This window comes from Aspergillus ruber (assembly GCF_000600275.1).
Source record: "Aspergillus ruber CBS 135680 unplaced genomic scaffold scaffold00004, whole genome shotgun sequence".
Taxonomy (NCBI): domain Eukaryota; kingdom Fungi; phylum Ascomycota; class Eurotiomycetes; order Eurotiales; family Aspergillaceae; genus Aspergillus; species Aspergillus ruber.
The window spans coordinates 50,301-65,320 of NW_024467300.1; the positions used below are offsets into that span (position 1 = coordinate 50,301).

A 15,020-nucleotide genomic window follows, 5' to 3' on the forward strand; every position below is an offset into this window, starting at 1 on the left:
TACGGAAAAAAAGATAGGGACATATGAAGAAACGTCAAAAACGTATGGCTAGCTAACTGATGGCCGGTGGCGTCGATATTCTTATAGGGTGTTCTCTGAATCGCACGTCTTTCGTTCCCCTCCAAGACCCTCTAGACGTCCTGCTTTTCGATTTCTAACCAACCCGGAATACAGACACGGGAAATTCGCTACACCTTAGTCGGCAATTGCATCGGCTGTGTATTCACCCGCTTTCAACTTCTGTCGTCTCAATTATACACATTACCGCGATCAAAACGATCTTCCTCGTCTTTCAAGAAGTTGCAGGCTACGAAAAGGGTGCTCAAGCCCACGTTAATGGACAATTGTGGGACGCCGAACGGTCTGCTCGCAAGTTGAGAGACCGCTTTGCGTTCCATAGGGTTCCCCAGCCTGTTTTCACCAGGCCAACAGTGGCTCCGATATTGAACACTGCACAGGCAATCAATTATCTCACAAGAAACAAAAAGGAGGAAATACAAACTAGTCTTGGTCTGCCCTCGATGGGCTACTTCCGGGAATGACTATTGACAGACCTTCTGAACATGCACCTTTCGCCTCTTCACTCTCCAATTCCTCTACTATGAATCCTGTCTGGACAATGGATGAATCGACTCGCAACAAACTTCTCAAGCGGTATAAGACGCAGGTGGCCTCGGGCACTTCGACCATCTGCGCGACTCTTGCTGTAGTAGGTGACCGGCGCATCGGGCATTGAACGAGAAGAAGAAGTCTCCTGTACTAAACCTGCCTCCTTGCAGACTCCTCTGGAGAACGTCAAGACGCGTATGCAAACGTGAGCGATTTCAATGGCCCAAAATACTGCGGACAACCACTGACTTGTACAAGACATAACTTTCCAAATATCTTCCAATGTATTCGCTATTTATGGCGGACAGAGGGACCGCGTGGCTATGTTGCTGGTTAGTTGACGCTGATCCCCAATCTTCTATTCGAGCTCAGGTTTAACTCGTGGTCTTTATTTTAGGAGCTCTGCCACCTTTGGCAAGTGTCACGGTGGTTCGTGTAATTAACTTCTCCACGTACTCCAACGCAAAGCATAGTATCTCCGGTTTTTTCGAAAGAATCACAGGCGAAAATCCTTTGGCACAATACAATAAGCCGGGTAGTGGTCCTACCGCATCGAGTATCTTAACGTTCACCCTTTCTGGATTCTGCGCCGGTGCTATTACCTCACCTCTGGCCTGTAAGTCCGTTTGATATGTCGTTTAGTTTGATTGAAGTCTGACCCACTTTGTATAAGGTCCATTTGAACTCACCAAGAACGTTGTTCAAACCTCCGTTTTGGTATCTAATCGCTCTATGGCGGCCCCTGATGCGGTCAGAGACCCTGATTTGCGCAATAGGCCGCGACTCAATACCATTGAAGCGGTCAAACAGATCATCCAGCGCTATGGGTTCCGTGGCCTTTACACCGGGTTCCATCTACATGCTCTGCGTGATAGCGTTGGGTCCGCCCTATACTTTGGAGTCTACGAGACTGTCAAACAAATCACAGTTAAAAAACTAGGCCCTGACACTTCTCCGTTTGGCGGTACTATGGTTGCGGGGGCCGTTTGCAGTACCGTGCCCTGGTTCTGTGTAAGTACTACATGCCTGCTTGGGCATACAATTGCTTACAACGCTTTTTTAGACCTATCCTCTCGATACCCGCAAAACACGCGCGCAGAGTGTTCTGCTTGGAAAGACCAAGCAAGTCGGAGAGGCCTCAGCGGCCGTCTCCAAATCGAGCATGTACAAAGGCATATCTATCATCCTGTTCCGGACAGGCATTAACAACATGATCTTGTTGAGTCTATTTGAATATATCAAGGCGCGTATCAACCAGCTAGAGGTATAGCGTGTCATTGCATAGGTGGTGATTTTGTATTACTTTTCTAGTTTTTATTTTATTTTATTTTTTTTTTTTTTGTTTGCAAATTTGGATTCGGGGGAATATTGTCATCAGGTATTTATGTTTGTTTGCTTTTTCTTCTGTCTGATGATTGATTATGATCCCACGTACATACATGTGCAATAACATGAGTCACTGCTTCAGGATATACAATATAGATCTAAATTAATGTATGGTTTCGTAGATCAAGAGCGGCTGGTGCCCGATCCATAAGGCACCCAGGACGTCATCCGTTGCCCAGTGGGGTTTGGCTTTTCCTTCGCTGTCAACAAACCAGAAAATTAAGACACTCCCAACGCGGACTCTGGTTCTTCTCCTGGCTCGCCTTTCGTCTTGCTTCAATAATGGCAGCGTATGTCTATTCTTCTCCTAAGAAATACTATTCTCTTAGCCTTGCCCCGCTAACTAATGCCCATCGCACAGCAACATTCTCCAACTCCCCTTTCGGCGCTCCCACGGCGTCTCTCTATCGGATGCAATCACCCAATATATCTCCTCTAAATATGACCAGCGTCCGGATATGTTTGCAGAGGATCTGCTGATTATCGACCGGCTACGGACTGAAGCAATCAATGTCCAGGAACCGCATGTCAGCGGGATCAGTCGGTTGGTCACGTATGCGGCGCAGTTGAAATGGCTGAGTGGGAAGTTTCCGATAGACGTGAGTATTCATACAACTATGAGAGCTATGAACCTTGCGATGAAGAGGGCAAGTGTTGATTGCGATGTATAGGTTGGGGTGGAATTCCCGTGGTATCCTGCGTTTGGGTTGAACGTATCTAGGCCGAGTATGTCTCTTGGGATGCATGGAGAGAAACAGACTGACGGAATTGTCAAGCTTCGCAGAATAACCTCCGCTTCGAGCTCGCGAATATCCTATTCAACCTAGCGGCTCTGTACTCGCAACTAGCATTCAACGTGAACCGCACCACTTCCGAAGGACTCAAACAAGCCTGCAACTACTTCTGCCAGTCAGCTGGGGTCCTAACGAACCTGCGAACCGATATTCTGTCCGACATTCGCACCTCACCACCAGAAGATATGGACGATATGACAATCCAGAGTTTGGAACAACTGCTTTTGGCCCAGGCGCAGGAATGTTTCTGGCAGAAGGCTGTCAAGGATGGGTTGAAAGATGCGTCGATTGCACGACTTGCGGCTAAAGTGTCGGATTTCTATGCAGATACTGGGGACTTTGCCGTGAAATCAAATGCAATCAGTCCGGAATGGATTCACCATACGACGGCCAAGCATCACCACTTCGCTGCGGCTGCGCAGTACCGACAGTCGCTGGACTGTCTCGAAAAACGAAAGTATGGTGAAGAGGTGGCTCGTCTCCGCGACAGTTTGACATGTGTGAATGAGGCGTTGAAGGAGTCGCGATGGATTAATCGCGTTGTGCTGGGCGATCTGAATGGGTTGAAGAACCGGGTGACGGAGGATCTGAAACGCGCAGAAAAGGATAACGACGTGATCTACCTCAACCCGGTACCACCAAAGTCGGAGCTCAAGGCCATTGATCGAGCCAGTATGGTGGCAGCCAAGGCGCCGTCGCAGGTGACGGATGCTATTGCCATGCTTGGAGACAATGGGGCTCTTGGTCAACCACTGTTTTCGAAGCTGGTCCCGTATGCTGTTCACATCGCAGCCAGTATCTACTCTGATCGTCGTGATCGATTGATTAATGATACCATCATCATGGAGCTGGAATCAATGACGGACAAGATCAGGGAGTATGTCCCCCCTGTTAAAACCGCATAGAACTTCTACTGATGAGTACAGTCTGCTATCATCCTTGAACCTGCCTGGCTCACTCCAAGCGCTGGAGAAGCCACTTGGCCTGCCACCCACGTTGGTCTCGCACGCTGAAGAAATGCGGCAGCAAGGCGGACTGAACGAACTACGAAAATCTCTCGAGGATACTTCCAAGGTCAAGACCAACGACAAAGCAGTATTCCAGGAGGCCGTCGAACTTCTGCAAGCAGAAAAGGCCGAAGACGAGAGTTCACGCATGAAATACGGAACAGACCGGTGGTCGAGGGAACCGTCTGAAAAAGCAGCGCCAAAGATCTACACAACTTTCAATGATATCAATGGATATTTTGCATCTGCGCAGAACAGCGACAACCTTGTTGAGAGGAAGATTAAGGATTCCGAGGCGATCTTCCGGGTGCTGACGGGCACCAACCGTGACCTCGAGCATTATGTGCCTAGTAGTAGGAGAGCAGCAATTCCGCCGGAGTTGGAACAGGAAACCATTCGACTACGGGGGTGCTTGAGTGAGCTTAGTCGGTTGGAGAACCGACGGAAGCGACGGGTCCTGACACTGAAAGATAAAGCTCGCTCGGATGATATCAGTAAGTGCACGCATGAAATACTAATAGAATTTTCATGCTTATTATAATCCTCAGGCCATTCCCTTGTCAGAGAAACAGCCCGTCTGGAGCGCGAATTCCCCATGCAAACAATCCAAGCAAGCCAATTCGAAGACCTCTTTGAAGAAAAACTCCACCTCTACGACTCAGACAAGCAAATGGTCGAACAAGAACAGCACGACCAGGATCAGGTCGCCGCTCAAGTGCGCGAAGCCAACCGCGCATTTACGAATGCCCAGTACGGCGATGCCTCGTCCAAGGCGCGGGAGAAGGCGCTGCAGGAACTCGAGAATGGGTATCTGAAGTATAAGGAGATTCTCTCCAACATTGAAGTTGGGAGGAAGTTTTATAACGACCTTGCGAAGCATGTTGGGAGGTTCCGGGATGATTGCAAGTCTTTTGTGCAGCAGAGGAGGATGGAGGCTAGTCAGATTGAGGCGTATGTTCCTCTCCTTGGACGTTTATTAATGTATACTGACTGGACAGTGAAATCTCGAGCGTTGCGGCAATGGCATCGCTTAACATCTCTCAACCGCATTTCCGCCAGCAGCCAGCAAGCCATCCGTCTGCGTATAGCCAGCCTCAGCCTCAGCCCGTCCAGCAAAAGCCGCAACCTCAACCTCAACTCCAACCCCAACCACAGCCAAAACCAGTGGTGCAACCGCAAGCTCCAGCTCCAGCTCCATCGCCGCCACAGCCTCAGCCGCAACCACGACCATCAGCGACCGGGGAACCGTTGCAAGCACCACAACCAACACGCGCATCGGTGCCCGTTCCAACGCCGGGGATATGGTCACCGGAGATGGGGATACGATTCGGAGGATCACCAGCAGGAAGGGGTCAGGGTCAGCCGGGGCCGTGGAATCCCAACCAGGGGATACGATTTTCTTAACAGCCAGTATATATTGCATCATTCTATATACAGTAATTCATTTCTACCAAGCTATCAATAATCAAAACAATCAAGTATGCACACGCATCAAAATAGCAGCCCCCTGCGCCGCCAACTCCCGGGTATCAATATCCAAATCCTCCCTACAACTCAAAAACTCCAATTTCTCAATCCACAGCTTCCACCGTTCCTTCGTGATAACATCCCCCTTCGCCCGCACCCCAGATTCAGCCCCCTCTTTCTCACTCTTCTTCTCTCCCTTCCTCGCCCACAACTCCTCCCCCATAATTATTACCCACATCCCTGCCGCCGCAACAAAAGCCCGCACCTTCCGCGCCTCCTTCACAGGAACCTCCCCCTTAGTATCATCCTTATGCCTCTGCTCCAGCGCACGCCGCAGCTCAAAGATCCCAACCCGCCCCATATCCGCAATCTCCCTCCTCGTCACATGCGCCAAAAATGCATTTAGATTCTCCCACCCCCCAATTTCAAGATCCTCATAACCGCTCCCCGCACCGGGTGAATCATTCAATATCTCCCTCGTCGCGGGCCCGAATATATTAAGCACGGACCAGAGCTTGCCGTCTTCGTAGATCCAATTATCCTTGGTTTTCTGGTCGATGATTGACGGAAACGGGGGGTCTGGTTGTGATTTCAGGTTTTCGAGGAGGGAAAGGAGTTTTGTGAGGCCCTTGGAGGGTGTAGAGGGATCTAGGACTGCCGCTGGGGGTTTTTGGTCTGCGGGATCGACGCGAGATGTCTTTTTTGCGGTCCAGAGGATGGTGTACCAGAGGTCCCAGAGGAGGACTTCGGTTTTCTCTGTATCTCATTATCAGCATTCCAGTTCTAGCACTGGATAGTGTCCAGGAGGGAACGCACTAGCGTCGCCAGATGAATATGCCTCGTCCACTGGCTTCACGATCTTAGATACAGTAGTTGGTAGATCGGTTTCATCGACCATGTACGCTTCCACGAGCGAGGTAAAGGGGAAGTCTGGGCTCCCACGGAACCAGTTGCGGTGTTGGGAGAGTTCGTCGAGGGTGGCCATTGTGCTCTGTATTTATTGAAGGGTGTTTCGTGTTTGGTTTGAATCAGGTACTTGGCCTGTAGATAAGGATATTTGTACTGTACTTTGTATGGGGCTGAGCTGGCGGGGAGATACGGATAGATACGGATAGAGCCGTGATGGATGATGTCATGCGTTATATTAGTGTTGTATAGTGTGCATAAATGGGTAGTTATGTAGTGGTGCTAGCCATTCTTGGCCTAGTCTATATCGCTCTAGATATGAATCAAGCCAATCATAGGGGAATATGTGTGAACGTGTACTCTATACAAAAGAGGTTGATATGTGCCCTATCTACAGAGAGATATCCTATTCGAATATATGCACTAGATTGTCAAGGCATTCGGCTATACTAAGCCACCAAAACAATCCTCTTATACCTCGTAATCGGCACCTCCCCCCCAGTACTAACCTGCAATATCAAATGATACCCATCTACCATCTCTGCATCCTGCGCTGCCGGCAACGTAACCCTAATCTTCTTTGCGCGAACGGCGTCCTCAAATCTCTGCTCATTAAGCTTAATGGTTTGTCCACCCGAGAGTGGTTCGATGTTCAGTTTCTCGTTGCTTTGTGGGCTGGGGTTCGGTAGGTAGGAGGGCTCTTGGTATTGGTACCATTCGAATTGTAGATCGCCATGCTGGTCTGTGTTGAGTGTTTCGCTTGCGTCGAAGATAATGGAATGGTTCAGTCGCACGTTGATGAACAACGGCTCCAAGCCCTCACTCCCATTCACACGAATAACAGGCGGATGGCGCGCGGAAGCATAATTCGGAGAAAGCGTCCATTGCATCCTCGCTGCAAAGTCCGTCTGAAACGCACTGCGCCAGCGAAAGACAGTTGCATGGTTCGACTTCTTGGTCTCAGTCTTATTCCCAGAGGTGTAATATATTGTATCAATGGTATCACCGAACTGCGTCTCACAGGGATCATTTGACAGAGGTGAATATCGACCACCCCAACTCCCCCATTCTGGTTTATCAATATATCCCAGTCCATTCGGGATAAAGTACAGCAAACTCGGTGAGTCCCCTTCCATCGTATACTCAATATCCGGGTAAACACCCCCCAACTCCCCCTTTTGGATAAACCTCTTCAACCACTCATTCTGCACAATACTGTCATTCGCCGCCGGTGAAAGACCCATCGTCGATATCCCCGTCCAAGTCGCAAGGGAGTACGCCTTCCACGCATGTCTCGATGCAATGTAGAACAAGTCCGGATATGTTGCTCTCAGCCAGGGCCCCGTGTCATCTTGATCGGAGATGGTGTATATGCGGAGGCGGGAGCGGAGGGTCTTCGCTTCCGTTGGGGTGCGGGTGTGGGTAATGTGCTGGAGGGCTTGAGCGAGAGTGTTTGTGCCGCCCCAGATGGGAATGTGGAGGGTTGCGTTTGAGGATTTGAGGGATTTGATTAGGCGGGTTGCGCCGGGGCTGAGGGTGGTATTGTTTCGTAAGGCTTGTTTGCCATAGACCTGACTTGTTAGCCTTCAAATAGCACCATGGCATAGGGGTGTAGGCGTACGGTAGGCCCCGAAAAAACGACATCGAGCAACTCCTCAGCAGAAGAATACTGTTTATACTCTGGTACATGCTGGTTTAGATTACCTACTACACTCCCATACGCACGAATAATCTCGCGAATGGCCTCTGGATGTGTCTCATTCGGAAGCCATGTCGATGTTGTGGCTACTATGCCTTCTGTCTGGAACTCGTTCGAGTAGAGCAGATAGCGGACGAGTGATTGTGAGTCGTCAGGCTCGTTGAGGATGTCGGATAGGATAAATATGCGCGGTTTTTCTGTTGTGTTTGTGCTGAGAGTGGGTTGTACGAGGGATAGCAAGAGGAAGATGGGGAAGAGGGTATAGGAGAGCATGATGACGGGGGATTTCCGTATGCATACCAACCGAGTCTGTCTTATTTTCTAGGGAATTCCCTGCTTTTATAATATCATACTCGTCAATCGCTTCCCTATATATCATGGAGTATAGCACTCCGGACTAAACTGGTGTCCGAGCATGTTCGTCATTCCCCAGATTTTAATATATTTCCCCAGTCCCCGCAACCACGCGGTGCGCTTCATCCCGACTTTTTTTCATGATGATTCCTCGTCTCGTGGCAGTACATATTAACCAAGATTGTCACCCGATGTTGTTGCGAGAAATGGGTTAGTCTGGTCAAGTAGTAGATACAATCGGCTGACTGGCAGCGTAACTAGCCAAGGTAAACGAATACGATTCGGAAAGAAATCATCTAGAGAAACATGATCCAGCATTGATTCATTGTTCAATCCAATAGTAATGGTTATAACAGTACTATCCAAATTGACCGAGGAAGTGGGGGATAAAAATGGGGTATTAAGAAAACACACGAGAACATATCAAACAACCAACCAACTTAAACGAAGAATAAGAACAATGTAACAAAGTAAGAGGACAGGAAAATACAGGAGATGAATCGAAGCAAGACCAAAAAAGAAAAAAATAAACCACAACCAAAGAAGATTTACCCAAAAAGCCGTGCCCAATTATGTAGTTGTAGAATGGGCCTCAAATCGTCAATAATCCAGAAAGACGAACAGAAATAAAAGCATATGTATGACTGTGTATGAGTTTTATGTACCTCCCGAAACTTAGAATTTTCTTCAACATCGGTAAAAATAGATATCGACAATCGCATGCCATGAGTATCATTAAATCGGGTGTGCCGTGTGCCGTGTGCCGTGTCTTGCTCGAATATGGGAAAGGAAATTCGTCACGGGCAATCAACGGTATCGTCTCGAGATGTCATGCTTCTTTTTTTTTTTTTGTAGTTTTCATTCTTCACCCTCATCTGTCGTAGAGTTTGTTCCAAACATCCAATTTGTACTGTTTATTTCCAAAGTGATCCATTATGAATGGATAGATGTTCGTCGCGCCAGTGGAAACGGACAAGCGAAGACCGCAAGAAATCCGAGACGAGGTAAGAGCGCTGCCTCAAGGCTTCGCATTCACTTCGCGTATCATGCTGGATAGCAACCTCCTCTACGGAGGTGTAATAGTCAACCCATTCATGAGCTTTGGAAGTGGCTTCCGAGTGGCCTTGTTCGCCGCCTTGGACGGTCGAGGCACCCCATGAATCATGCGAGGGTCTTTCATCAGGCTTGTTTCGAGTTTCGCCGGTGCTGTATAGGTCAGCAAAATTCATGGACATTGGATATAAAAATGGACAGACCTTTGACTGCCATACGGCTGAAATCTTCAGAGATACTCTGCTGATTCCGACTGCTAGGTGCAACTGACGCCGCACTAGCTGTCCGCCAGAGATGGTTCGAAGTGTCAGACAGGAAGTCTGTTGTGCTCCGGCCAGAGAAAATCGAAGAGCGACCACGGTTGCGCTTAGACAGGACGATCTCATCAAAGAGGGTCATGCGCGGATCCTTGTTCTTCGACTTCGGATTGGAATACTCTCTCTCGCTGATAAATTCGTTGAATCCTGGTCCATTGTTAACACGCCTCCTTAGCAAAGAATAGCCGAAAGGAAAATACCTTGAGTCTGTGACAAAACAGCGATGTACTCCGCATGTTCACCCGGCAAGCTCTTCATAAATGCCTCCATATTGAAACTGTAGTACAAACCAGACTTCTTCTTATCACCAGTAGGCGGTTGCAGAAACTTCTTGTACGTGTAGAACAAACTGGCGAAGCACCGGACAAAAGCCGCACGAACCTGCTCTGGGTGGAACGCGGCCGGACACACAATACATATCTGCAGAGCACACTGGTTGTGCACAACGGTCTTGCAGGCGCTGCATTTGTACATTCCTTCTTCGGCCCGGTCATTGCAGATCGCGCAGATGGCCTTGTCGTCCCAAGGCTGGACCTGCAAGCAATGTCCCTCCACCCAACACGTGCCTTCCGAGTTGTGGATAGGCGGAGGAGAGGCCGTCGGGACAATCGTGGATGCAGCGACGGTGGACTGCGCATACACGGATGGCGCATAGGTCGACCCAGGGTTATAATCGGTGTTCAGAGTCGTGACGGACAGGTTAGGCGTGTGGCCCAAGAAAGGCGCACTGGGACGTCGGGGGATACCTGTCTTCATGTCCATGCCGAACGAGGAGCTCCGCCGGGACGTCGCATCAAAGTGACCGGATCGTTTTTCCCGCAGGGATGCCTGAAGAGCCAAACCCGAATCCGTGCGCGATCCTGGCGGAGGGAAGTGACCTGAGGTGGGCGAGGTATCCATCCTTGGGGATGGTGGAGACCCTGTCTTCGAAGTGGAGCCCGTCCCTGGTCTATCAGATCCCTTGGATGAGTAGCCCCTGGACACCGATTCATTGCGAGCTTGCAGATAGGCATTGAAGATAGGTGGCTGGTACGGGTTCTGGGGGTTCGAGTTCTGGCCAAAAGAACTCGAATTGAGACTGACGTATTTGGCCAATTGGGTGGGCTGCGCCTTGGGATTGAAGATGAAAGGATTCTCAGACATGAAGGAATCGAACGGATAGGTTTCGACGGCATACGCGGGAGGACCGGTAGGCACACCGCAGCGATTGTGGTGAGGGGCCGCCAATTGGAGCAGCGACAGCAATTTCCGGCGTTGGTGTCGCGGCAGCGGAGTGGGCCTAATTGTACTCTCGATCATGTCGGAGTCCAAGTCAACCAGGACGAAGTCGTCGGATGGCAATTCCACCTTTTCATATCGGCGTTCAATGCCCACGATGTACGGGCACGGTGCTTCGAGGGCCTGGATTAGACGAGCGGGAAGAATTGGAATGAGGACGCCGGTCCATTGGATAGGGAATAAGAGATCGACCAGGGCCTTGGTAGCCAGATAGAGCATTGATGTATGAGAGGATAAGAAGATGATACGTGATTCCGTTAATGCATACTGTCTGGTGTTAGCTTTTTCACTTTCCCACCTCACTCCTGACAAATTGCACCCACCTCAAACAAAATAACGATATTAGGTACCGATAGAGCTCGGAATAGAGCAAAAATATCAGTCTAGCAAATGTTAGAGCGAACACCCATAAATGAGGGCAAAGGGAACGTACATTACGCGAACCGGGCAATTCATTACTGGCCTCCTTGCGCGCAAACAGACGCAATTCCCTGACCGATAACTCAACCTGTGTCTTTGAAGCATTGGGACTAAATGCTTCAGTGCAGAGGTTCATGACGTATCGCTCCAAAGGCTGCCAGATACCCATGCGCGGCGAACTGGGAGGTACACGCTGGATGCCCTCAGTCATGGGAACGATGACCGCTTTCAACCACTCTTTCCACAAGCTGGTCATGCTGGCTTCGCGGCCCAAAATTCCGTATGCGCGGGGGATCCAGAAACCCGTATCGCCATCCGTGAGACCCTCAATTTTGGAAGCAGCTCCATGACGAACAGGGCGCAAGAGATCGGTCATCAACCCAATCTTCTCCTCCACTGCACTGATATCGTCTTCCAATTGCTCTCTCTGTTCCGAGCCCGAGGGGACTGTTGGTAGCTCCGCAAGCAGCCGGGATAGCTTCGCACGCTCAGAGGCCAATCGTTCTCCGAGACTGGCAGCCAGTTCCCGTTCTTCATCGGTCATGTTGTCCTTGCGCCACTCCTCGCAACGTTTCTCGAGTTCTTCAGCCGCCTGCGGGTTTAGGGGAATCCAGATGATGACGCAAATGGCGTGAATTCTCGCACCGGTGTCGGTGGTCATGACAAAACCATGCCAGGTAGAGCGTGGTCTCTGATCGGAGGAAACGATGTTGATATCATTCGGGAAGGCAAACATGGGCACATAATCGGGGAAGTTGCACCGTTGCTTCAACTCATCAGGCATGCCTTTGGTGGGGTATCTATCAAGCAGGACAGGTTCAAATCGACGTTTCAAAGGATGCATAGTGGGGGAGATTTCGAGTGGTTGCGGAGCTGGAATAACGGAATTGTAGTTACTCAGGCGTCGCGAAGTTCGTATCGATGCTGCAGATGAACCTGTCAATCAATACCCTCTCTCCCCTTTCTGTGAATGCGAATCTCACCTTGACGGGCCACAGAGGGCTGTCTCTTCATACTGTTCATGTCGCGAAACGCCATGTGCCGGCGCACACTGCCAATTCCAGAACGAAGCAGATTGCCGCCCCCTGTCGAGTTCTCTTCCGAAACGATTTTTTGGGTGCGTAAACGGGACCTAGGCCGGTTGTTCGGGGTGATCGCACCCGCACTGAGACTCAGATCCGACAGAAAGGACTCTCTCTCCGAAGCGAACTTGAGCAGCGCCTTGTCGAAATCAAAGTGACCCGAATCGTAGATCAGCGCCGAGGTTCGCGGCGAAATCGCAGCTGGAGTAGCAGTGCCATCATTATCCCCTGCACCATCACCATTTCCTCCATTACCACCGTTTCCCTTTATGGTCATGCTGCTGCGGTTACTGCTGGAACCATTGGGGTGGGGATCCGGATCCTCTGAACGAAACGACAAGCGTTGAACGGAGTCCCGATTCCCGTTAGCAGAACCAGGTCTGGAGAGCCCGTCCAGCCGGGGATCATGAGCCTCTTCAGCATCTGCATCCTCCTCGATAGTATCAGCAAGCGCGGGGCCGGGGGAAGTGGCGCTGTTGGCTCGGTATTCGTCTCCTAAGCGGCGAAAGGTATCGAGAATCTCGGTCCCATCCACACCAGCAATCCAAAAATAATCCGCAAGAGGAGTCGCAGACGCCTCAGGCGTCGAGGAAGAGGAAGTAGAAGTAGAAGAGAATGGCATCTCGTGGGCGGATTGGAATTGCGGGCGCGCGAGTGGTCATCAACTTTTTCTCTTTCCTTTTTAATTTAATTTTTTTTTTGGCCTCGTATGGTACAGGGGTCTCAGATCTTGGCTTTTGTTGTTTGAAATATTTGCTTTTTTTCTAGACACTTTATGCGAGTTGGTCTGGATCAGGATTGTTTGTTTGTCTCCGATTCAAAGGTCAATGGTCAGTTCGGGAGAGGGGGGGGGAGGATACAACGATCAGCGGTGGTTCTGGCGGAGGTTGGAGACGGAGTTGGGGGATTGTAATGACAGGTAATGATATAAGTATAAGGAATTGGGCGGGGAGAGATATTAAGAAGGAAGAGAGAAAAAAGAGGAGAGAAGAATAGAAAAGAGAGATAGAACAAGAATAGAAAAGAGATGAGAAGAGAAAGAGTGTGGAAAAGAAGAGGGGATGATGGATCGACTGGGGAAGGAAAAGGAGTAAGTAACAGTAAGAGAGCAAAAGGAGGACCGGCTTGAAACGAGGCCAGAAAATGAAAAATAAAAAACCTCCTTTTTTTTATGGATTTATTACCGTGGTTTTATTATCATAATTATAGAATAATTTTTGTTTGTTTGCTGCATGATAGTGCACTTATTCTGCTTTGTTTTACCACGTATCTTTATCTATGATTATACATAGTAGCAGTCAATGATAGAATACTAGAGAACCAACCTCCAAACAGTCTCTCCTGAAACGACCCATGGCGCATTTGATTATGCCTTGCTGTTCCTGCCTCTCAATCTGGTAAATGGACCTGAACGGGGTTGGAGTCTTCCGTCGTGCATATACCCACAGCAGCATACTTGTACACTACTAATGCTACTGTACTCCGGAGTATGTAGAGTACACACTGACAGACGGGATGTACCTTAATCATCCTCAACCGAGTTAATTATCACCAAATACCTACCAAAAATGACACTGCTTCCCGCATAGTCCGTCGATAGTATCGTCCATCATGATTGCTCTCAGACCACTTCTTCCCCCTCAAAGTCTAGATCCAACGCTCGAGTCCTCCTCGCGGGGCACTCGGTGCTACGTGCGTGCGGAAACTATGCCAGTCTACTGACTACTTGTACATGCAAAGTACTGGTACCTCCGTACGGAGTACCGATTATGGTGTGATGTTCTTTTCTGTGTTCTATATACGGAGTATTTTATATACACTATCGCACTATCAGATGGTCGGGGTTGACTTGCTCTCGCTATGGTTGTAGAGCGGCATTAGTCCTTGTTAGTCTCTGCCCAGTTCAAGGATTCCCCGGCTTAGCTGCCCTGCGATCTTCTATATGTATAAAGAGCTCTGGTATGTGGCATTGCTACTATGCAGACAATGGTATTCTTTGGTAGATCTAAAACATCTGACCCTGGGGTTTTCAAAAAAAAAAAAAAATATTAAAAATATTTTTTGCAGTATATCGGTTCGAATCGCAGTCGGAGCTGAACTTCTACAAGAGTACTGCTTCGTATGCCCCTGACTCAGTCTAGCATTATCAGTGCAGCTGCAGTCACACAAGATAAGTAATGGCCGTCGCGGAAGATTCCCATCCTGTCCAATGTATGCACCAACGCCTTGCCAATCCTGTCGTGTATCCTGTCACCGCAGGTTCCTGGAATTTGTTTCTTTGCTCTATGTCTACGCCCGTCGTCGCGTCAAGAGATTGCCCGTTGTCAGGAATCCCTTGTCTCCCATAGCACCTCGCCATTCGATCGATAATTGACCTAATGTCGCCCGACCATCCCGCTTTATGTCCTTTTGCAGATTCTCCAGTCCATCCTGTTGTCCTTCTTCCTGCTCAACCAGAAATGCGACCTGCAGTACGTCCCGCGGGTTCAAGGTCGGCGGCGGACATGTCGATTCGTCGGGTCGCTCGTAGTCCCAGTTCAACGAAGTCGCCTTGAATGGTGGCTTAGAATTTAATCGTGTTTGCTATAGACATCTTCCGTTTAGCTTTCTTTCTTTCTTTTCTTTTCTTTTCTTTTTTTTTTTTTTTT

General features: G+C 49.3%; 6 protein-coding genes across 6 annotated transcripts in view; 2 read left to right on the forward strand and 4 right to left on the reverse strand.

Annotated features, from left to right (window-relative positions):
• Positions 1 to 538: 538 nt before the first annotated feature.
• EURHEDRAFT_512947 (putative mitochondrial carrier protein) lies at positions 539 to 1,879 on the forward strand (the record flags this gene model as incomplete). The annotated part of the gene is made up of 6 exons (XM_040786107.1): positions 539 to 709; positions 780 to 814; positions 868 to 941; positions 1,007 to 1,225; positions 1,283 to 1,620; positions 1,673 to 1,879. 6 exons carry the CDS (start codon positions 539 to 541, stop codon positions 1,877 to 1,879), a joined length of 1,044 nt encoding a protein of 347 aa, XP_040641537.1.
• A 330-nt stretch (positions 1,880 to 2,209) lies between these two features.
• On the forward strand, positions 2,210 to 5,433 carry EURHEDRAFT_528616 (putative pH signal transduction protein PalA). The gene is made up of 7 exons (XM_040787070.1): positions 2,210 to 2,285; positions 2,357 to 2,594; positions 2,667 to 2,721; positions 2,772 to 3,666; positions 3,716 to 4,290; positions 4,345 to 4,747; positions 4,795 to 5,433. The coding sequence occupies exons 1-7, from the start codon at positions 2,278 to 2,280 to the stop codon at positions 5,198 to 5,200; spliced, it is 2,580 nt and encodes an 859-aa protein (XP_040641538.1). The 5' UTR covers positions 2,210 to 2,277; the 3' UTR covers positions 5,201 to 5,433.
• On the reverse strand, positions 5,271 to 6,325 carry EURHEDRAFT_493717 (DUF3632 domain-containing protein; the record flags this gene model as incomplete). Its single annotated transcript, XM_040785661.1, has 2 exons — positions 6,080 to 6,325; positions 5,271 to 6,019 (listed from the first exon to the last, which is right to left on the reverse strand). The coding sequence occupies exons 1-2, from the start codon at positions 6,246 to 6,248 to the stop codon at positions 5,271 to 5,273; spliced, it is 918 nt and encodes a 305-aa protein (XP_040641539.1). The 5' UTR covers positions 6,249 to 6,325.
• A 141-nt stretch (positions 6,326 to 6,466) lies between these two features.
• Positions 6,467 to 8,506, reverse strand: EURHEDRAFT_547613 (DUF1593 domain-containing protein; the record flags this gene model as incomplete). The annotated part of the gene is made up of 3 exons (XM_040787473.1): positions 7,791 to 8,506; positions 6,679 to 7,740; positions 6,467 to 6,481 (listed from the first exon to the last, which is right to left on the reverse strand). Exons 1-3 carry the CDS (start codon positions 8,139 to 8,141, stop codon positions 6,467 to 6,469), a joined length of 1,428 nt encoding a protein of 475 aa, XP_040641540.1. The 5' UTR covers positions 8,142 to 8,506.
• A 782-nt stretch (positions 8,507 to 9,288) lies between these two features.
• EURHEDRAFT_512951 (dDENN domain protein) lies at positions 9,289 to 12,994 on the reverse strand (the record flags this gene model as incomplete). The annotated part of the gene is made up of 6 exons (XM_040786108.1): positions 9,289 to 9,428; positions 9,479 to 9,739; positions 9,793 to 11,137; positions 11,194 to 11,253; positions 11,304 to 12,214; positions 12,274 to 12,994. The coding sequence occupies 6 exons, from the start codon at positions 12,992 to 12,994 to the stop codon at positions 9,289 to 9,291; spliced, it is 3,438 nt and encodes a 1,145-aa protein (XP_040641541.1).
• Positions 12,995 to 14,653: 1,659 nt separating this feature from the next.
• EURHEDRAFT_409132 (trafficking protein particle complex subunit 13) overlaps positions 14,654 to 15,020 on the reverse strand; it is a 1,425-nt gene continuing 1,058 nt past the window's right edge. Inside the window, exon 5 of the mRNA XM_040781008.1 lies at positions 14,654 to 14,955. Within this exon, the coding sequence (XP_040641542.1) occupies positions 14,662 to 14,955 (294 nt within the window). The 3' untranslated portion in view covers positions 14,654 to 14,661. The remainder of the gene's footprint in view (positions 14,956 to 15,020) is intronic.